The sequence below is a fragment of the Bidens hawaiensis genome, unplaced genomic scaffold, assembly GCF_021521415.1.
Source record: "Bidens hawaiensis isolate Kalapana, Puna unplaced genomic scaffold, B.hawaiensis_p1.1 tig00001904_1, whole genome shotgun sequence".
Lineage (NCBI taxonomy): Eukaryota > Viridiplantae > Streptophyta > Magnoliopsida > Asterales > Asteraceae > Bidens > Bidens hawaiensis.
Genome location: NW_027491104.1, coordinates 403,230 through 426,026, shown reverse-complemented (window position 1 = coordinate 426,026; position 22,797 = coordinate 403,230). Strand labels below are relative to the sequence as shown.

The following is a 22,797-nucleotide window of genomic DNA, read 5'->3' as shown; positions in this document are numbered from 1 at the left end:
TTTGGACATGAGTACAGCATATCACCCTCAGACTGACGGACAGTCTGAGCGAACTATTCAAACTCTTGAGGATATGCTCCGATCTTGTGTTCTTGATTTTGGAGGTAATTGGGATTCACACCTGCCTTTGATTGAGTTCTCTTATAATAACAGCTATCATTCCAGTATCGGTATGGCCCCATTTGAAGCACTTTACGGTCGTAAGTGCCGCTTCCCGATTTGTTGGAGCGAAGTGGGAGAAGCTCAAATCACAGGACCCGAACTTGTTCAAGAGACAACCGATAAAATCGCCAAGATCCGTGATCATCTGCTGACTGCCGGAAGCCGACAGAAGAGTTATGCCGATCGCAGTCGAAAGCCTCTCGAATTTCAAGTTGGTGATCTTGTTCTCCTCAAAGTGTCGCCCTGGAAGGGTGTTGTTCGCTTTGGGAAGAAAGGTAAGCTTGCGCCTCGTTATGTTGGACCATTCAAGATTCTCGCGCGAGTAGGAAAAGTCGCCTACAGACTTGACCTGCCGCCTGCGCTCAGCAATGTGCATCCAACATTCCATGTATCCAATCTCAAGAAGTGTCTAGCTGACGAGAACCTTCACATTCCACTTGATGAAGTTCAAGTTGACGAGTCTATGCATTTTGTTGAGAAGCCTGTTGAGATTATGGATCGCGAGGTGAAGAAAACCAAGCGCAGTCGAATTCCTATTGTTAAAGTTCGATGGGAATCAAAGCGCGGAGCCGAGTTCACTTGGGAAAGGGAAGATCAGATGAAGATCAAGTACCCGTACCTTTTCTCTGCGCATCCTACTTCGAGTTAAATTTCGGGACGAAATTTCTTAAAGTAGGGGAGACTGTGACAACTGCTCGATCCGACCCGACCCAGGTACCCGTTTCTTTGACCCGATCTCTCTCTTTTCCTTCCCGCCTCTCTCTGTTTTCCTTCCCGTCTCTGTTTTCCTTCCCGCCTCTCTCTTTTCCTTCCCGCCTCTCTCTTTTCCTTCCCGCCGTCCCGTCCCTCCCTTTTTCTTTCCGCCTTCTTGACCTTCTTGTTGCCGTCCCGCCCTTTTGTCTTGAACCCCCCCTTCTCTTAACTATCTTTTGTTTCTTCCCGCCTAAGGTTGTCTGCGCAGCTCCACGCGCCAGACTCCTTACAAGGAAGCCTGCGTGAAGAACCCCTGTTCTCGCGACGCGCTTAGAATTGAAGTTCTTCCCGCGACGCGCTAAGGATTTATGTTCTCCTCGCAGCACGCTAAGGATTGTTGTGCCAGCCTTCGCGCTCGCGCACTCAGCCTTCCCGCGCTTAACCCTTGTATCTTTTCTTCTGTTTATTCTAGCCGTTTGTGTTTGTAATGTCTTATCTTTTGAGCCGATAACCTAATCTGCTTTATGTCTGAAAAGCCACTTTTGGCGCAGCATGCGCACCAACCCCATTGGTTGGCAGAAAAAGTGACTGACATTATCTTTTGAGATCTGCTTTTCCCATGCTTGACCAAGTACCTTTATCTGACGCCTCCCATGTGCTGTGAACAGTAACTGTCAGCGTTTTCCTCTTTTCCCTGCTGCCATATCTTTTGATATCTTGCTTTTGGAATCTTTTACTGTTGATATCTTTTGCTTGATCCTGTTGAAGATCTTTCCCCTCTTTCAGGATTTATGTCTCCTAGGGTTTTCCCTATAAATAATAATATTATTTTCATAACACTTCACACACAAACACATTAACTCTCCTGTTTCTCTCTTGCTCCTTTGCTCTCTGCCGTTGTTCTCCTGCCATCTCTCTCTGCCTCCGTCTTCTTCCTCCTTGTTCTTCCTGCTTTTCCGGTAATATATAAATTATATATAATAATTTACTTATTAATTATGCTAACTTATAATCAAGACTTAAAATCGATCGTTAAAACAATAATCTTATTTATAGGTTAACTTTGCTTGTTAAGAGTTGGTTCTTGCTTTATCTTACACCGCATCTTTATCAAGTGAGTAATCTCGTACCTAATCCCTTTTACTTTTAACGTTTTGGGATGTTCATGTGTTCGTACAAAACTTGAGTCTTAAACTGTTTATGAACTTTAGTCGCGCAGTATCCCATGTGTTGAGGATGTTTACTTGGCTGTTTATTTGTATGTGTGTATCATTAACCGCTTTGTTCGGCCTATTCCGCAGTTCGCGTTGGTACCATTAGATGAACACGGGAGACCTATCGTTTACGGTTTTCTTTGTTTACACTTGCACAGATGTTTTCTCGTTTTTATGCTCAATTGGGAGCATGGATTGAACTATGATCTATGAACTATCTTAGGCTTGATCACAATCTGATTGCACCCATGTTAAACTCTAGACATACACGTGTTGCGCGCAGATTTACCGTCATTATCTATGATTATCTATGATTATCTATTAAACTTGATTTCTCACCAACACGCAAGTGTTTGACGTTTATTTTAACACATGTTCAGGTTTGCAGTAGCTGTTTTGGAACTTGAGGAACCGTAGGAAGTTCTTTATTTTGGACCTAGATTAAAATGTATCAAGACAAGTTATTGTTGTTCGAATATTATGCTTATTAATATATATTGATTTGTGTTATTTTATGTTATCTTGTCTACTTTGCGCGTGCGCGAATAAATGTGTATTAATAAATATTGACACCCAATAGTGTCACGAGTAATGAAACAATATGTGGCGCCCCGATGTATAATCCGCCTTTGGTCGGGGTGTTACATTTAGCAACAAGATTCGGCAGACAATCTAAAATCAGAGAAAAGGATTACATACCTGGCTTTGGTGATGCGATTGGGGGTGGGGGCTGAAACGACGAAACATACTTATAGCAATGAACGGTTCGTAGTAGAAGAAAATCGTCAAACATGATGTGTAACGGCGCTCTGACCTAATGTGACCTAAATCGTGTGGTTGGGTTCAAACATGGAGATTCAATCGGCCCGTTTATTGCACCATAATGGATGAAACTGATATTGATTGCAATTGAAGTCACCTCTGAGTTAATATCGCTTGAGATGAGTTGAAAGGTCGCCGAAGAGGGACGATTGCAGTGGAAGTCGCCAGAGTCAATGAACTACATTTAATTTAACGGCGTCTCCCCACAGATGGTTTAATTACTATTTTATCCCTTCAATATGCTTTATAGATAATATATAGATATTTTGGGAATTTTGTTTCACTACGTGCATGTTGTGATGTAGATCTCAAACAATGGATGAATAATTTGTAATGGAAATATCTTTTTTTGTTTCATATTGGGCATGTTTAAAATATTGGAGATTTAATGTTTTCTACTTGTTTTGTCCAATTTAAATGTGAGGTTTGATATTACGCATCACACATTACCGTCAGATTTCGGTAATCAATTAGGAGGGGATTATAGCATGTTGATTGTTTATAAAGTCTTGATGGTCATCATTCAGAAAGGTAACAAAATTCTTGACTTCATTCTTTATGGTCTCATAATTAGCAACCAACTTCATTAAAGTCGCAAAAATAACAACCACAACAAGATTTTTCGTTTATGTTTTTTATTCTTTCAATTTTTAAGGTAACCAAAGGGAAATATATTACAATTATTCTTGAAGTCCAAAATATATCAATCTATAAGCAGAAGTTAACTAGTGTAAAATGTATTAATTTATAATTCAACTTCTTTATGTAGCATGACAACAAAAGAAACTTCGACTTTGTGTTAATTTGTTGATGCGGACAAACCAAAGTATCTTAACTATCATGAGTTAGTGATGAAACTGGTGAAGGTGAATGGGTTCATCGTGTATGACAACACACTCTGGAATGGATTTGTTGCCATGTCTAAGGATTTTGTTACAAGGCAACTGAACAAAGCCGAATGGATACTTCAAAATTTAACAAAGCACCTTGCAACGAACCCTCACGTGAAGATTGTTGGAAGTTTTAAGTGTGTGAATGAAGGAAGTGGTGGAAGTGGTGGAAGTGGTAAAGGTTTGTCCCACATCGGTTTGGGAACAAAATAATGAATGGTTTATAAGGTAGTGATCTTACACCCATTTGAATTTTTTATAACATGTTTTACCACAAGTCCTACGCGCGGCAGGGGGGGTGCAAATTTGGGTTTCTGGACTAGAAATCCATCGAACTCTTGCGTGCCCAAAACCCGAGCCCGCGTATTATTTAAGTTTCAATTCTGCACTAATGGTCATTAGATGATCTTTTGTCAAGACACACCAACGAAAAATCACACTTCATCTTCTTCCTTTTTCTACAACAACATTGTTACGGTTTTCGTTTCGGGCAAGTGATCAAGTCCGGCAGTACTACGCTTCTGTTTCGAACCGGAGTACCCTGGGAACAGACCGCGAATCTTTAGATGATCTTTTGTCAAGACACACCAACGAAAAATCACACTTCATCTTCTTCCTTTTTCTACAACAACATTGTTACGGTTTTCGTTTCGGGCAAGTGATCAAGTCCGGCAGTACTACGCTTCTGCTTCGAACCGGAGTACCCTGGTAACAGACCGCGAATCTGTTTAAGGGAATTGTGTTAAACACAAGCCCGGTTTACCGTGTCGATTATTTCTTATTTCTTTATATTTCTTATTATTATTAATACAAGATTTCCAACAAAGATCTCATGGCTCTGTTAGGTAATGGTATCACCATTTACAGACATCTGTATTAGATTCAAGTCGTTCCTTTTGTGTTTATTTTGTTTTTGAAGTTATTGTTATGGCGTATGCCTGTTAATGTTTTAATTATGGAACAATGTTTGATGGTATTGAGTGAATGGAGTTATATATGGAACTTAATGATGGTGGAGAATTGATTCCTTTGATAACGTGTCGGTTAAACGCATACTTTTAAGAAATACGTTTGTGAAAAACATACTTAAGTTATATAAATAAATGTTATAAACACGTGATCCAAGTTTAAGAGACAGAGTAAGTAAATTTTGTATTTTTATTTTTATAATGAGACTCGAATTTAGATAACCCCCACAAATTAACGCTGCACATGACATGTGACTCATTTTCCTATTAGCCAATGTTGTATTTTTCATTGTATTATTTAATAATACGAATTTTATCAGTAAATGATGGATTACTTACAGTTACTTAGTGGTGAATTTTATCAGTAAATGATCGATTCTGCATCGTAGCCAAATAAAACCGACCCAAATGAACTGAACTAAACAATTGACAGACATCTCTGTTTTAGTTTTGCGAATAAAAACACGAATTTAACCAAACCAGCAAGTGATTATGTTAAACAGGCCGATTTAGAAAATGGTGCCAGTCAGAATGGGTGCTAGACAAAACGGGCCGATTTAGAAATGGTTACTCACCAAACCCATCAACCAGTTTTAACCTGTTTAATATAACTCACCAAACCCGTTAAACTCATTTAGATGTATTGTGTTTTTGTTCATCAATTCATTGTTACAAGTTTCTACAGGTTTTGCTTCATAATTTTTTATAAATTTAGCTCCTTCCTAAAAGTTTATAAATATTTCATTATCATAGTAACCAAAAATCTAATAAATACATATTCAACCTAAAATACCATACAAATCTAATAAACATAAATTAACTAGACTTTGATAGTTAAATATTCATCATCATTTTGACTATTTAAAAGCTCTAACAAGATTTTTATCCAAAATACACGGATAAAGACCTAAGACATTGGTTGAAAACAAAGGTTTATATAGAGGGACATCAACTGCAGGAATCATGATACATATGCAATGCATACATTTTACATCATTGTATAGATGCTTAGCAACATGATCATAAAACTTCTTATAAACACTTACAGTTGAGAGTATTTTGTGTTATGGAAATTAAAGTGAAATAGGGATAAGACTTTAAACTCCACAACAATATCAACAAAATAACCGCAGTAACATTATTATGGTAATCACAGCAACAATCTAGAACCACATAATTTGATAATTTCAGAAAGTATCTTTCTTTTTACACTGTTTGAGTTTGATGTTAAATCAGCTTTTTTGAACGGTGAGATCACATAGGAAGTCTATGTCAAACAACCAGAGGGTTACATAATATGATAGTTTAATAAGCAAAATATACTAGATGAACCTTGGAACCTGCTTTTTTAAACATAGTTTGAGCCAAATGAACAAAACAATCTGCCAAATTTTGGTGACTCAAAAGCCTTTTATTTATTTATTTCTTTTTTGAAAAACTCAGAATTAACAGAGAAATAAATAAAAATTCAAAGCAAACAAATGCATGACAAAATACATGTGGCGTGGATGATGTTGACATCACAAAATACAAAATGTCTCTTTCAGAGGACAAATTGAAGCTGTGAGAAATAAACTTATAATCTTATTATTGCAGCTAATCATTTAGAGCCCCTACAATCTTACCGTTCATATGCAAGTGTCATACAACCACACGTAAATATTGTTGGTTCATGACACTTTGAAACACAGAATACACAAACTATTGAACTGAATATAACTTGCAGAGAAGAAAGCAAAAAAGGGGTACTATTTTAATTAAACAAATAAAAAACAGTGGATAATAAAACAATTAACTACTAATTTCGATCCTAACGAATCAGTACAAGTAACTGACTGATTCTTTTACCCAACGTGCACCCTAACATCCATTACTAAATCCAACAAACTCGGTCTGCTCTTATTCCCACAACAGCTGACCCATTAACCCTTTAATCTGTGACCGTAAACGAACCAATTAACCCAACAAATATGATGAAGGCACAACTAATGTTTTACGGGGAATGTATGAAGAAGGTAATAAAATCAGAAAAGATATATTAAGAAATTCTCACACGTGCATTTCATCGAGCATTCATGATTATGTAGAATTTGATTCAGTTCAGCCTCATAATCACCAGTGTAAACAAACACCATTATTAAATACAAGCATTCATGATTAATTGTAAATTGATTGTAAGTATAACCTACTGCATATATGTTTTTGACATGATCAGTGATTAAAAATAATAATGAGGAGTTTTGATGTAGCGTTCTCTCCTGATTAAGATATTAGGCGCTGGACTAACTGAGTCAACGTCTTATTCACAGCTCTATGTACGCGTATTCTAAACTGACTTCCACAACAGAATCAATGACTGATGTAAAACCATACGACTCAAGTTGTTCCCTGGACCCACAAATACGCAGACCTTTCAACTGATAAATGCTTTGCGGAAGAAGACTTATGTCGGTACCTTTTATCCATAACTCTTTCAAACATTCTAAACTCCCAAGTTCCTCTGGCAATTTCTTAATATTTTTACAATTGGAGAGCACTAAATGTTTTAAACATCTCATCTTACATATTGTGCTAGGAATATCTCGTAACGATTCAGAACCAATTATGCGTAACACCTCTAAACACTCTAATCTGCATATATTCCCAGGTAACTGCTCAAGAGCCAGACATAAATAAAGTTCAAGTGATTTCAGATTTTTCAATAGACAAATGCTATCCGGAAGATGCTGAAACTTTTGCCACCACAAAGATAGCTTCTCTAGACTTTCTAACCGCCATATATCCCCATGAATTCTTTTTTCAAGTGTAAGCTCTCTTAAATGTTGTAAATCACATATAGTTGCTAGAAAATACTCTGGGTTTTCACAAGCGCATGGACCAAAACGAAAAAGTTTCTCTAAATTTCCACTCCATGAGGATCTAGGTTCATCATATATACATGTAAACCTAAACCCTAGCAAATCATTTGTAGCATGCAGTGGGTATACATCTACACAACTTACATTAATTTCTACTGTATCTATTGAAGCTGATTCATGTTTTTTGTCAACAGTATAATATACAAGATTTAAGCATTCACTTGAGAAAAGGTGGACAAGCTTTTTTAGACATTCCACCGGAGCGTGAATTTCTTTAAGATGAGAGCATCCTTCAAGATATAATCTCTCAAGATTTGGAGTCAGCCCAATGTTAAGGTTAATTACCTTAGACCGACTTAGGTTGAGGGATTTGAGGTTCGGAAACTCAACTGGCATGCAGAGTTCTACAAGGTCTTCACATCTTGTAAGATTTAACAATTCAAGATGTGGAGTTATGCTAAGGTCAAAGGTTCTTAACTTCGAAGAATAACTTAGGTCAAGGTATTTAAGCTTATTAAAAACCTGCATAAGAAAAAATATAGGATGAGAATCAGTGTGATGACAATATATAACATATATGCATTATACAGAACAACCAATCAACCATTATTCAACCTTTCTTTCTCCACCTTCCCACAATTCAGTTATATTGCTATGACACATATCAAGGTTAACAAGGTTATTTGCTTGAAAAGTTTCAGGTAAAGACTGAAAAGGGTAGTTAGTCCAACAAAGATATTGTAAAGCATCAGGTAAGTATTTGTTAACTTCATCAACTTCTGTTACTTTGCATTGCACATTAAGTAGTCTAAGTTCTTCTATCTTTCTAATACCTTTCGTAATAATATCCGAATGGAGATTGGAATATCCCAGATTTATACTTCTTGTTGCTTTGGTGCCCTGTACATAATAAAAAAAATGCGGGTGTGAAAATTTGTCATAGAAAATAAAATTTCCTAGTTGTTCACATTTCATATAAACTTAAAACTTACCAAATCCTTAACCAATATGTCTTCAATTTCCTTTTTAATCCATAATCGACTATGTCTGCTAGGCTCGTTAGGATGCAAACGACGTACTATATTCCAGCCCATTTCTTCTATATGGTCATGGAAACTTGTACGGTCAAAATCAGAAACAGTTATCAAAGATTTCTGCTCAAGAACACTTAAACCAATTTCAGCATAATATCCACAACCGTCAAGTATTCTGATTGCATAATCTTTTCTCTTATATTTCAGCATGCAACAACATCTAGAAAGATTTCTTTCTGATCGTCCTCTAGACTATTATAGCTTATCTCCAATCTTTTCAAAGTTTGAGCTTCAGGGATAGTTTTTAGCCTTTCTATGGCACCTTCCCATATATGATCACTTCTACCGCAAAGACGTGAACCCAAAACTTTGATTATTATGGGAAGCCCAGCAGCATAGCGTACAACTTTTCTAGACATATCTTCATACCCTTGATATGGAATCTCTCTCCCAAATGCATACCTACTAAAGAGGCAAATTGCTTCCTCATCTGATAACAGATTAACATCATGAATGAAGTTTACTCGTTGTGCTATCAACACCTGTTCATCTCTTGTTGTGATGATGATTCTACTTCCTGGCTTAAACCACGTAAGCTCACCAGCTAACGCCTCAAGCTGGTCAATATCATCCACATCATCTAGAACAACAAGTACCTTTCTATTCGGCATCATCCTTTTCATCGTATTTTTCCCATCAGAAACGCCTGTTACAACTATGCTTTGATCATTTAAGACATCTGACAGCACCTGTTGTTGTAATTCCTTCAAACCAGATATTGAGCCTTTTGAGACTTCTCTAACATTCTCAACAAAGCTTTTAGCTTCAAACCAAACAGATATTAGATCGAAAACAGCTCTTGCCAAGGCGGTCTTCCCACCACCTCCCATTCCCTTGATCCCTATCATGCGAACATCATCGGAATCAGTTTCTAAAGATGAAACTACACTCTTTACCCGGGTCTCCATGCCTACTAACTTCCCATCAATGCTCGAGTTAATGAAATGTAGCTTTAGTGAAATTTCTTTAACAATTTGTTGGATAAAATTTGCTTCATGCCTGTGTGTTCAAGAAGATTCAATCGTATTACTTAAAATCCCACATGAACAGTTAATTTTAAATATATAACATACAATGAACAAGATAATGTTATTAATAGGCAGCAAAATCTTGTTTAACATGACTTTTGAGAATGGATGGGACACTATTCAAAATTTTGAGGGGGGGGGGGGGGGGGACCTGAAAGGAAATATGACAATCTTGAGATTTCATAAGTAACTAAAGTTTTAATATACTTTAACCATCATAATAGAAGTATTTATGAACCAGTGATCCTTTTTGTTGTTAATATTGAAATTTTAATCTTATTTTATCATCATTTGTTGGTCTTTAACCAATGTATATGTTTAACAGGGCTCATTTTGACACGACCATATTTTGCCTCTTAAGAAAATCATCTATCTGCCACTCCATAAAATCATACGTGAAGCATCAATATAGTGATATACCCATCAAGATTCGAGTTAGAATTTGACAATAAAAATGCAAAGAAGGAATTACCCTTCAACTGTATTATTCAATTCCCACCCAACGAGGCCGGCTGTATCTTTCATAGCAGTTCTCCATCTTGAAACATCATCTTCATTTTCCTGTGTTCGTATAGTGCAAAACCTTCTGAGTATTAACAGGATTTAAAACCACAAACACTAAACAATTGATCAGAAAACATCGTCTACTTTAAAACATGAATTGTTCACGATTAACACAAATAAAACATATACAGATGCACAGATAAAGATGTTACTGAATCTGCTATGAATCCGTTCAGTAATGAACATTTGTTGCAGCAAGAGGCTACAACAGAACAAATACAGTCGAGAGGTAGAACAGAGCTCCGACTGCCCCTTTCATGTTTGGCAAAGGCATTCCCAACCGCCCCACTTTGGTGGCGGACTTCGGTGGATTCCACATCATAGAAGATGGGGTAAGCAGTCTGCTCCTTCGTCTCCTGGCACTCCATAATTTGTACAAGCTCGTCTAAGCACCATGACGAAGATGCATAGTTCTTGGAGAAAACAATTATGTGAAATCTGGACTCTTCAATGGATCTGACAAGCTGCTCACTGATCCTTTCCCCTTTCTGGATTTTTTCATCATCTTTGTATGCTATAATTTATTTCCCTTGAAGAGCATGGTAAAGATGATCGACAAAGCCCTTACGAGTGTCTTCACCCCGAAAGCTCAAAAAGACATCATACTTGAAGCTCTTTTGAACTGATGAAGCTGAAGTAGATGCCATTGAATGTAAGCTTAAAGGATTGATAGGATAAAATGAATTCTTTATTGATTGGGGAAACGGTTTATGAAATGAATGGAAAAAGAGATGGAAGAGAAGGTCGAATAATTAACTTGAGTGGAAAAACATGTGGAGAAAGTAAAGGTTCTTTATATGCATTTCAACCAAAATATAAGAACAAGAATAAGAATTTAGAAAAGATAAGATTCTAAATAACACTTAAACCAAATATTTGTTAAATAGCTCTGTTACTGTTCAATTTTCAAAGTAATTATATGAAAAGGAAGAACTCAAGCACTCGCATGCCTACTACTTGCTTGCATTAACTTGTTTGTTAATAAAGGTTTATATACAAAAATACTAATGTTAAACATTAAAATAGAATAGCTGAATTTATAAACAATATAAAATACAATTATAAAATATATTATTAAAATTTAATTTCGTTTCATATAAGGTTCCATATGCTTTAAGAGAATTCAATCACCATGACTCTAGGATCCATCATAATAGAAGTATATATGAACTAGTGATCCTTTTTGTAATTACTATTGAAATTTTAATCTTATTTTATCATCATTTGTTGTTTCTTAACCAACGTATTTGTTTGGCACGGCTCATTTTGACACGACCCATATTTTGCCTCTTAAGAAAATCATCTATCTGCCACTCCATAAAATCATATGTGAAGCATCAATATAGTGATATACCCATTAAGATTAGAGTTAGAATTTGACAATAAAAATGCAAGGAAGGAATTACCCATCAACTGTATTCTTCAACTCCCACCCAACGAGGCCGGCTGCATCTTTCATAGCAGTTCTCCATCTTGAAACATCATCTTCATTTTCCTGTGTTCGTATAGTGCAAAACCTTCTGAGTATTAACAGGATTTAAAACCACAAACACTAAACAATTGATCAGATAACATCTTCTACTCTAAAACATGAATTGTTCACGATTAACATAAATAAAACATATACAGATGCACAGATAAAGATAATACTGAATCTGCTATGAATCCGTTCAGTAATGAACATTTGTTGCAGCAAGAGGCTACAACAGAACAAATACAGTCGAGAGGTAGAACAGAGCTCCGACTGCCCCTTTCATGTTTGGCAAAGGCATTCCCAACCGCCCACTTTGGTGGTGGACTTCTGTGGGTTCCACATCATAGAAGATGGGGTAAGCGGTCTGCTCCTTCGTCTGCTGGCACTCCATAATTTGTACAAGCTCGTCTAAGCACCATGACGAAGATGCATAGTTCTTGGAGAAAACAATTATGTGAAATCTGGACTCTTCAATGGATCTGACAAGCTGCTCACTGATCCTTTCCCCTTTCTGGATTTTCTCATCATCTTTGTAGGTTATAATTCCTTTCCCTTGAAGAGCATGGTAGAGATGATCGACAAAGCCCTTACGAGTGTCTTCACCCCGAAAGCTCAAAAAGACATCATACTTGAAGCTCTTTTGAACTGATGAAGCTGAAGTAGATGCCATTGAATGTAAGCTTAAAGGATCAATAGGATAAAATGAATTTTTATTGATTGGGGAAACAGTTTATGAACTTAATGGAAAAAGTGAAGGAAGAGATGGTCGAATAACTTGAGTGGAAAAACATGCGGAGAAAGTAAATGTCCTTATTTGGTGAAGATAAGAATAAGATTCTTTATATGCATTTTCAACCAAAATATAAGAACAAGAATAAGAATTTAGAAAAGATAAGATTCTAAATAACACTTAAAACAAATATTTGTTAAATAGCTCTATTACTGTTCAGTTTTCAAAGTAATTATATGAAAAGGAACAACTCAAGCACTCGCATGCTTACTACTTGCTTGCATTGACTTGTTTGTTAATAAAGGTTTAAATACAAATACTAATGTTAAACATTTTATAAGTTAAACATTAAAATATTATAGCTGACTTTATAAACAATATAGATTACAATTATAAAATATATTATTAAAATTTAATTTCGTTTCATATAAGGTTCCATATGCTTAAAGAGAATTCAATCACCATGACTCTAGGATCCGGTTACACAGTCGCATGGTTATAAAGACGAAATCATTCTTTAAACGGCTATTGGTTCTTGAGCATAGGTATATAGTATATCATATTATGAGTTCACTATAATTGTTGATCATGCTTTACTTTATTAAAGATTTTATCCAAAATGATTTCAATTACACTGATCTGGTCCAGAAGGGTGTTAATGGTGTGTAAATGTGTATAATATTATCACACATTATCATTAATTTATAAGGAAAACACTTGATAGACGAAATTCCTAATCAAATAGACTATTGGTGTTCCACAAGACATAACAATCCATTCAAATAGCCAGGGATTAAACAAGTGTAACTCAAACCGAGACTAAAACATGGGAATTAAAGAGCTTACTCGGGTCAAATGCCTCGTGTTCAGGTCAGCAAATATCATGTTTAGTGTAGTTTAGGGGGAAATGTTAAATTATAAACTATAACTCCTGATTATTCAGTTTATGTATATACGTTGTAGGATTGAATAACTTTATATTAGATAGAGTTATGCATTTATTTGGTCACAGAAGTTGACAAACGTCAAACTTCTGGTACTAGCGGTTATTGACAATTTCTGTTACACAAAGCGAACTGGCGTAATATCGTTGTATGCACCAGTTCATAGCCTGTACATGAGCACAAAATTGTAAGATTCTCGGATCAATTATATAACTAAAAATGGTCTCTTTGACTTTCGCTGGCAAGCTAGATTCATCATAACGATTCCACTATTCTTGATTATAAATTTATAATCTTGCATATATGGATGACTAGTTCGTGATTGAGTGTTCTTGATTACCAACAGGGTTGGGGAGAAATGGTTCTGCATTACATAATAAAAAGGTTAAAGCAAATAAAGATAAAGAGTATTTCCTTGTCATTTTAGTGGTTTTTTTTCTCGGTAGTTGTTAAAGGTGTGTAAATGTATATAATATTATGAGCTCCTTGAGAATCGTTGATCGTGATTTACTTTATTAATTATTTAACTAAAAATACTTTAACTTACAATTGTCTTGGCAGCGAAAACCTGGTGGAAGGCAATAGGTCCTTTTATGCCTTTTGTACTTTTCACTTTTGAGCCTTTGGTTACTGAAGTACTGGGAAAACAAGGACAGATTGGTCATTTTGGTAATAATATGGGTTGCCATGGGTAATCTGGGAATTTGGGACTGCATGGAAACTACTATGGTCGTCGTCATTTAGGTCTATTTTGCCAAAATTTACTTTTTTGTCAACGGTCAGGTACTACTTTCTTGTTAGCAGCTTAAGATCATTTTTGCTGTACCTAGTACACAATCACAAAAACAAGCTATTGAAGCAATTGTCTTAATGGAAGTTATTAAGGATCAAAGGCTGATTTTTGTGGTTAGTGTTATAAGTCATCTTTGTCTGACTTGTATTGGACTGAAAATTCTGTATTGGAGGTCCAAACAATTGGTATATCCAATTTGAACATTTTTTCATAGTAAGGGTATTTTGGGCATTGGGCTCAATGGTAAACTTTTCGGTTTTGAGAAGAGAAAGCTTAAGGATATGAGCATTAAGTTGGACCGGGAAGTGGATGAATTGTTACTTAATAATAACAGCATTTTTGTTAATTATGAGTTTCTGGTCATGTTTGACTTTTTTTCTGGTCAAACATCACATGTGGAACTTTCAAAAGATTTGCAATCTGCTTTTAAAATTGCCTTTGGTTCGGGTTAAAAATAGTCCAGGTTTTGAGCCCCTTTGTTTTCACCTCTCTTAATTGATTCTAGTCAAACGTACATGACAATCATTTTGAAACAGGAGAGGTGGTTTAAATAAACCGGAGCAACAACTTTGATTTTACCCATTTGACTTTTAGCAGTTGACATGTTATCACATAAATGAGAAATTGTACCATCATACTTTTAGCAGGTCTTTCTCTGAAATATTCCCGAGCCGAATAAGAGCAAAAGCAATGGCTCCCAAGATTTTTATAATTTGCTGATCAAGAAGAACATAATCAACCTGTCATGTGTGAGACAATCATCCCTGCAGTATTTATAAGAACGAACTATATTTGACTACCCAAAGTAGTTAATATTTTGTGATCAATAACACATAAAATTGAGCCCACGTTATTGAACGGTTGGAATGCACGATGCATCCGATATTTCATCTGTCTAAGTGAAACAACCAGTGAAAATTGTAAATACAGCTTCAAAAACATTAGTTATAAAATATGTGAGTCAAGTAAACCAATATTTTTTTTTTAGAAAAGGAGATTGTGCCTACATTAATTGAGATTCATCACAAAATGGAAATCATGATCAAAAGGCTAGATTCGGTACACTCATAAGTCATAATCACAACTTACCAAGTTATAGAAACAGTTAAATAGGAGAAATGCATTGGATTCAATATTCAATTAGTTTGACGGTGCACTCGATCAAGAGCTTGATGAAATGCCCAAGAGAAAAATTGAATGCAACAAAGGTGATTTTGAAGAATCGGTTATTAAATGAAATGGATGTCGATGTTACAGAAAATGAACACGGAATAAAACAAATGTAGAAACAAATAAGAACGAGAAACTGGAGTGTTTCGATGTTTTGGAAGAGGGTGTGTCACTGGTTGATATTGATGATAAATTGATCAGTTCGATTACTGAGGTTGCATTGGAACATGCAGACATCAATATCCTCGTTGAATCAGCATTATTACTCAACGTTTGCTCATATGATGTGTGTTAGCAATTTAGCATGCTCAGTGGCGGCCCAAGGTTTTCGGAGGCCTTAATCGAACTAAAAAGTTGGGGTCTTTGATAATAAAAATGTCGTAAACCATCTTTCCCCGAACTTGGTACCGACAATTGAATTATTAATTTAATAGTAATAAATTTTAACTATTCAACAAAGTTCAAATATATAATGTTTAAGTGTTCAACTAAGAAGTAGAGAACAAATTAACAATATTCTAATCATGAAGTAGCAAATAACAAGCAACTCAAATAATTGAATAGATAATTAGATTTATATACCCAACCTTGAAAGTTTGGCACAGTCAATATGAGGGTTCTAAACCTTTGGTAATTGGCAATTCAAAATTTGACCCACACAAAAAATAAATAAATAAATAACTGTAGGTCCCGTGACCGGATCAAACAACACAAGAAACTAAGTACTAGTCGTTCTTAGATCAACCTCACAACTAGTTGGCGGAAACAACTAGTTGGACCGAGATCTCGGATCTTGTGTGTGTAAGGGAGGCCGAAACTTGAAGGTGGAGTGAAGGGTTAGAGAGTTTTGGAGTTAGAGAGAATACTTGGATGGAAATAAAATGCAAAAGGTTGTATTCACAAAGGTTGTGGAAAAATGGGTTAAGTGACCTTATATAGGGTCCCCATTTCTCCAACAATTACATTTTGTCCTTACAAAATAAGCGTACTGAGGTACGTACACTCTAAGCAAATATAAAGACATACGCAATCCTAAAACTAATATAGAATATTGGTCCTACAATCTCCCTCTAGGATTGTGTATGTCCAGAAACCTTCAACAATTTTTTTGCTTCGTCTTTATTTCTAGAAATCTAGTAGTTGTCTTGATCCAAGAGCTTGAACGAGATTGGATCTTGACAATTCTTTATTTTCCGATCTTGAAGACTTGAACTTCAATCTTATTTCCTGGGATGAATCGGCAACGGCAAATTTTAGAAACATCAGATGCGGGAGGCTCGACATTTAATTTTCTTTTGTTGACTTTCTTGTGCGAATTGTTTCTTTGCTTTGTCCTTTGACAAGATCAGTTCATTTTTGGGTTCAACCGCCAACTGTCACGTTCTCGTTTTCTTTTAAGCGCTTCAGCATCGGCAACTTCAGTCTGTGCAACCCAGGATACTTGATCTTGATATACCTATCCATGTACTGCTGTACAAAACTTAGAGCGAATAAAATTCGTTCACAGACCCTCTTGAGGGTCAAAGAAGAATATTCTTTTTCAAAACATGCCCTTAGTTTGAAGTATTTGCAGAATACCACTGAAATTTTATTTTATCTTGACTTTTCGTAAAATATCAATTTCAGTCCCTTAACTTGTAAATGATTTATTTAAGTTCCAGGTTTCCAACCAACTTTGCATAAACGACCTTGACAACAAAACACATGATTTGAATAAAACAAAGATTAATAAAATATGTACCAACTCATAAAAACTTAAAATATTTTTGGAATTTCAAATATTATAATACTTCGAATATATATATATATATATTCATATATATATATATAAATACATAATATTTTGAAGTTGACACATAAAATAAAACAAGACAAATGAAAAAGATAGAAGTAAAGATGAATTTAATATTATATAACAATAATATTTACATAATTTTCTAATGACTTTAATATTTTTGCGAGAAAGATCACAACATGGAATCACGTTGTCTATAATGTCCTAGATCACACTTCTATTTGGATATTATTATGCCAAGAACCCAAAGTCGATTGTAGATATATTGGTCCACTTTAAACTTAACAAGTATTTTGATTTCATCGTGATACGTTAAGGTACAATTTGGCACAATACTTGTGTGGTCCCCTGTTGATCCGACTCGTTACAAACTCCATCATACCTCGGGCATAGTTTGTGTTCATCAGTATCACCGTGAATTGACTCAGACCCCCTAATGATTGATCAAAACATTTTGAGCTTCGTATAATTTTTGCAAACTTTTCTTTCAAACAATATGTAAAGGTTGAACCATGGACTTACTAGCCTTGTTGGCTTATGCCTTCATATAAAGTGTTTAGGACTTACTTGTTTGCCCCACGTTACGTGGTTCTAATATAGCCCTTTTTTGTTTGATAAAATTATCAACATTTTTGTTGTTGATTTTGAATACTTTTTGAGTATTTTGCAGTTTTTCTGCTTTTTCAATAATTTTTTTTTTATATTTTCATTATTTGAAGCTAAAGCAAGAAATAATTTTTCATTGTGACCAATCACTAACAGACTCATGTATGACTGACTATTAGGATTTTTGCCTTTCATTAATATGACTTATGAGTCAGCAACCGCTTCATAAGAGTGTAACCACTAGCATATGCAGATATTTAAGTTTATATCACTATGATACTTATTCATTTGTTAAGCCTATCTACACATCAATCAATGATTTTGTTGGCTTTTGATCTACTCTTCTCATGTGCTAGGATCACCTAAGACACTTTTCTATCATTTTCCAAAGGTCGGATTAATTTCTCAAAATTTTCTGATATTTTAATGTTATCCGACTCCCTCTAAGCAGGAGCTCCCTCTAAATGAGAAATTATATTTTTTTAAAGTCTTTTTCAGATTTTCTTAAACAAAATAATAATATAAAATATTTTTGAAAAGTCAAGTGACTTAATTTTTGTTTTTCTTAACAAAGGTAGAATCTTTTTGGCGAGTTAAAGTTAACTCATTTTCAAATAATAATATAAAATATTTTTGGACAGTTAAGTGACTTAATTTTTGATTTTCTTAACAAAGGTAAAATCTTTTTGGCGAGTTAAAATTAACTCATTTTCTCCCTCTAAAATTGTGACATATTTGAAAAATATTTACAATTTTATATACAAAAAGATAGATAGTTTGTTTTAATCAAAATTGGACGATGGCTTTAGTGAAAAGGTCAGCAAAGCTGTTGTCAGATGGACTACCATAAGTATGCATTATCACATCATATAACAAAGTTGAAGAGATTCAAACCGAAGCCCATGAGCTGATGTTGGATCCATCACTTAAGAAGCGCTCGACAAGTTGTGGTTGATACATTTGAACATGGTTGGCATTGTTGAAGCACAAAGTATGAAACATTTCCCATTCCCTGAAGTTTGTCATCCCATGTCGCTTATGAAAGACTCGAATCCGCCATCGAATGGTTTAGCATCAAATAGCAAGGGTTCGTCTCCCATCATATGTCGTGGGGTGCAACCACTATCTAAGTACCGAATACTCTCGATAGTCCTCCTTGATTGACCCTACATGTACTAAGAGTTTAAGTGGACACAGGTTCCCGAGACTTAGTTGTCTCAGGAAAGTCGACCATAAATCGACAAAACTTGATTTTATTTCTTGAAAACAAATTATTTCTTGGCGTCTCGTCGCTTGAAGAACAGTCCTTAGGAATCCAAGCACAAACTTGTTCCTTGATTTTTGCAATTTTGGACTTTTGTTTTCTGAATTTTAAAACTGTTTTTGTGAATCCTCAGACTTTTTAGTCTTAGGATTCTTTTTGATTTTATCCTTTTTAGATCTCCAAAAAGGTTTTCTCTTGTGTTTTACTTAATTGACTTTGGATCTCACATCCATTTCACTAGCTTCACTATCAGCTTGATCAGTCCTTGAATTTGGGCTACTAAAAGCACCTTTTGTGGACTGACTAAGCCGCCTTTGAATATCAAGTTGTTGCTTGAACCAGTGCTTGCAATGTCTTGCAAGGTGAGACGGATTACCACACACAAAGCAAAGTTTTCTTCTATCTTCCCTATAGAAACCGTCAGAATGATAATACATGGGTTGAGGCGAATAAGGAGATGGTTGTACGGGAACAAACAAGCTGTCAAATCTATGACCTCGATCATCAAAAAAATTTGTATAGAAAGAGTTAACATAATCTTGTGGATAATAACCATAGTAGCTATTATCAAATTGATTGTACAGTTGAGGTTGATAATATTGATTAGTAGATTGATACAAATTGTTTCTATGAGGTGGGACATATTTACCCGATGTACTTGCATTTTCCTTTTCAAAACAATTTTCATTAACTTTGGTTTCCTCAACTTTACAACTATTTGGCGAACAACTAGGTAAGTCAGTATTCACATATACCTTTTCATGCACGTTTTTATCAATAATGGTTTCATCAAAAGTAGTTTCACAGTCACTATCAGAACTGGAATCATCATTTTCATTTTCAATAGTCGTGCCAACATGAACACTCTCATCAAATACATCATTGTTCAAAATGTTTTTGGAATCAATAGATGAATCAAAAAGTATGTTTTTATCTCCACAAACCTTGCCTGTTTCCACACACCCCTTATCTTCTACACAACCCGCTACAGAATATGAACTACTATTAGGACTACTAACTGAAGGAACAGCTGAATCAACAGTCTTTGGAGCAGCAGGAACAAATGTCTTTGATATGGGTACATAACCAATACCATAGACCATTTCTTCCTCTGGAGGAGAATTAAAGTCAAAGTGAGGAAGGCTAGTATAGTTATTGTTAAACGATGGAGGTACATCAGAACTATCATAGCCTAAACCAGTCTTTAATCTTAATTCCATTTGTGACCCAATTAGTTTATTCAGTTTCTCAGAACTAACTCAAAGTTTTCTATGGCAACTTTTCTTTGGGTTAATTCAATCTCTAATTTGGAAATTTTAGCGTTTAGTTCAATTACATGATTTTCATGACGTTTTGCCAAATTTCTAGCAATGGAAACTTGTTCCCTAAGATCGGCCATATCATTACCATGAGTGTTAATTCTGATAGTGTAAATCTTTGTAGCCTTTTTAAGATCATCATTTTGAACTCTAATGCTCTCAATTTGTTCAAGAATTTTAGCATTATGGTTTCTATAGTGAAGAACTTTATCTATGCAAGCTTATGAGCAAAGTTTGTGTACCTCGGGAATGAGAGAGGCAGGTGTAGGAATCCCATTAGTGGAGCTTGACGAGGTGTTTGCTTGACTACTTCCACTTGCAGCACACTCGGGGATTATAGGACTTTCTTGACTGCTCACACCCGCATCACTTGTCTCATATTTATTTTCTCTGCACCAAAACTTGATGGTAGAAGTCATCTATGAGATTGTTAAGGTATCCAGGTTTGTCATTCTCTTGATGATAATCACACTGCTATTCCATGTATAAGGCAGTGAATCCAACAACTTCATGTTGATCTCAGACAACTCATGGATGATATCGACACTTCTCATTTTAGTAACGAGTGACTCAAATCTGTTGATGAGAGAGGCAATCGATTCTACTTGAATATGTTTAAAGTTGTTGAATTCTTCTTTTAATATTCCTTTGCGGTTGTTTCTCATTTCCAGGTTCCCTTCAAATTTGTTCACTAAGGCATCCCATAGACCCTTAGCAGTGGTGTAGTCTCTCAGTGTCAATGAAATTTCTCGTGAAAGAGATACAGTTAGAATACCAAAAGCCTTTTGATCTTCAGCAAGCATTCTTCGATCATCATCATTGTAGTTAGTCACGGTTTTGGGAACCTCACCATCAGTACCAGTTGTCATAGGACTGTGTGGACCCTGTTCAATAGGTCTAATAAGATTGTAATCAATGATCTTGAGATAATTGTAAAACCTCCACTTAAACTCATCGAAATCACAATCCCATTTCATCAACTTTGGAGGCTTAGAAGTGGTTCCGGCCTCGTTCTCAAACATCACATATTGAATAGCTTCAGCACTAGCAACAGTGGAAATTAGATTTGCCATTTCTTAAAATCTGCCAAAAACTAAGCCTGATCTGATCTAATGAAAAGTGATCCTTTTGAAAAGGGATCTAATTTTGAAAACTGAGCGATTTGAAAACTGAGCGATTTTGAAAAGTGATCTAATTTTGAAAACTGAGCGATTTTGAAAACCGAGCGATTTTGAAAACCGAGCGACTTTGAAAACCGAGCGACTTTGAAAACTGAGCGATTTTGACAAAGTAGGCGAAAATTTTAAACAAATCTAGTAAGTCACCAACCCACTTTCCTTGTCACCTTTATCAACCATATCCAAATACATGCAACTATACAAACACAATTTCTTGAGAATCACACACCACAAACACAACCTTTAACCCATTTTCAACATCTTCATGAACAAAAACAACTTAAATTTCTTAAGAACTTGAAGAACACAAAAATCCGAAAATCACTTATTTTCTCGAAAAATCCGTCTTTTCACATACAAGACCAAAATCCAAGGTTGTGACCCAAGATCTACAACTAGTAGAGCCCGAAAGCTCTGATACCAATTGTAGGTCCCGTGACCGGATCAAACAACACAACAAACTAAGTACTAGTCGTTCTTGTATCAACCTCACAACTAGTTGGCGGAATCAACTAGTTGGACCGAGATCTCGGATCTTGTGTGTGTGTAAGGGAGGCCGAAACTTGAAGGTGGGGTGAAGGGTTAGAGAGTTTTGGAGTTAGAGAGAATACTTGGATGGAAATAAAATGCAAAAGGTTGTATTCACAAAGGTTGTGGAAAAATGGGTTAAGTGACCCTTTATATAGGGTCCCCATTTCTCCAACAATTACATTTTGTCCTTACTAAATAAACGTACTGAGGTACGTAATACACTGACTCTAAGCAAATATAAAGGCATATGCAATTCTAAAACTAATATAGAATATTGACTCTACAATAACTGAAGGCAATTGGCAATTAATATGGAGTGGCTGATGCTAATTCCGATTTATGTTAATTTCCAATATCAATTAAATGCACTTTAATTTGGAGTAATAGCAATTTCCATTTTGACAACATGCTTGACGTTCACGTGTCTGACTTCTCAGCATCTTTTCTCGATCAATATCGCAAATAAAAAAAAGAAAGAAAAGCCCTAATTTATACAAAAACAGTTTTAATAAAATGGGGGCCTTTTCTTGTTTGGAGGCCTCAAGCTAGGGCTTGGCCCATTAAAGCTATTGGGCCGGCCCTGAGCATGCTGCTGATCATGAGATGCAACGCAAACAGGTATGGCCCAAAGTTGGTTCAAATGATGGCCTGTATATAAAAAGGCTTGAAAACGTAAAACGAGAACAAGATATATGCACCA

The 22,797-nt window shown here is 35.5% G+C and overlaps 1 protein-coding gene, 1 long non-coding RNA gene and 1 pseudogene across 3 annotated transcripts in view; 1 reads left to right on the top strand and 2 right to left on the bottom strand.

Moving 5' to 3' along the window:
• Positions 1–22,797, top strand: part of LOC143598714 (uncharacterized) — a 174,599-nt gene that overhangs the window by 146,359 nt on the left and 5,443 nt on the right. The window lies entirely within an intron of this gene.
• The window catches only part of LOC143598662 (TMV resistance protein N-like), a 171,903-nt gene continuing 156,124 nt past the window's right edge, over positions 7,019–22,797 (bottom strand). The window contains exons 2-3 of one of the 2 annotated variants that reach the window (XM_077076828.1): positions 8,223–8,507; positions 7,019–8,129 (exon numbers count right to left, since the gene is read on the bottom strand). In XM_077076828.1, coding sequence (XP_076932943.1) covers positions 7,053–8,129; positions 8,223–8,507 — 1,362 coding nt within the window. In that variant the 3' untranslated portion in view covers positions 7,019–7,052. The remainder of the gene's footprint in view (positions 8,130–8,222; positions 8,508–22,797) is intronic. The other variant, XM_077076824.1, reaches the window with a different exon arrangement.
• Positions 8,845–9,763, bottom strand: LOC143598396 (disease resistance protein RPV1 pseudogene; annotated as a pseudogene).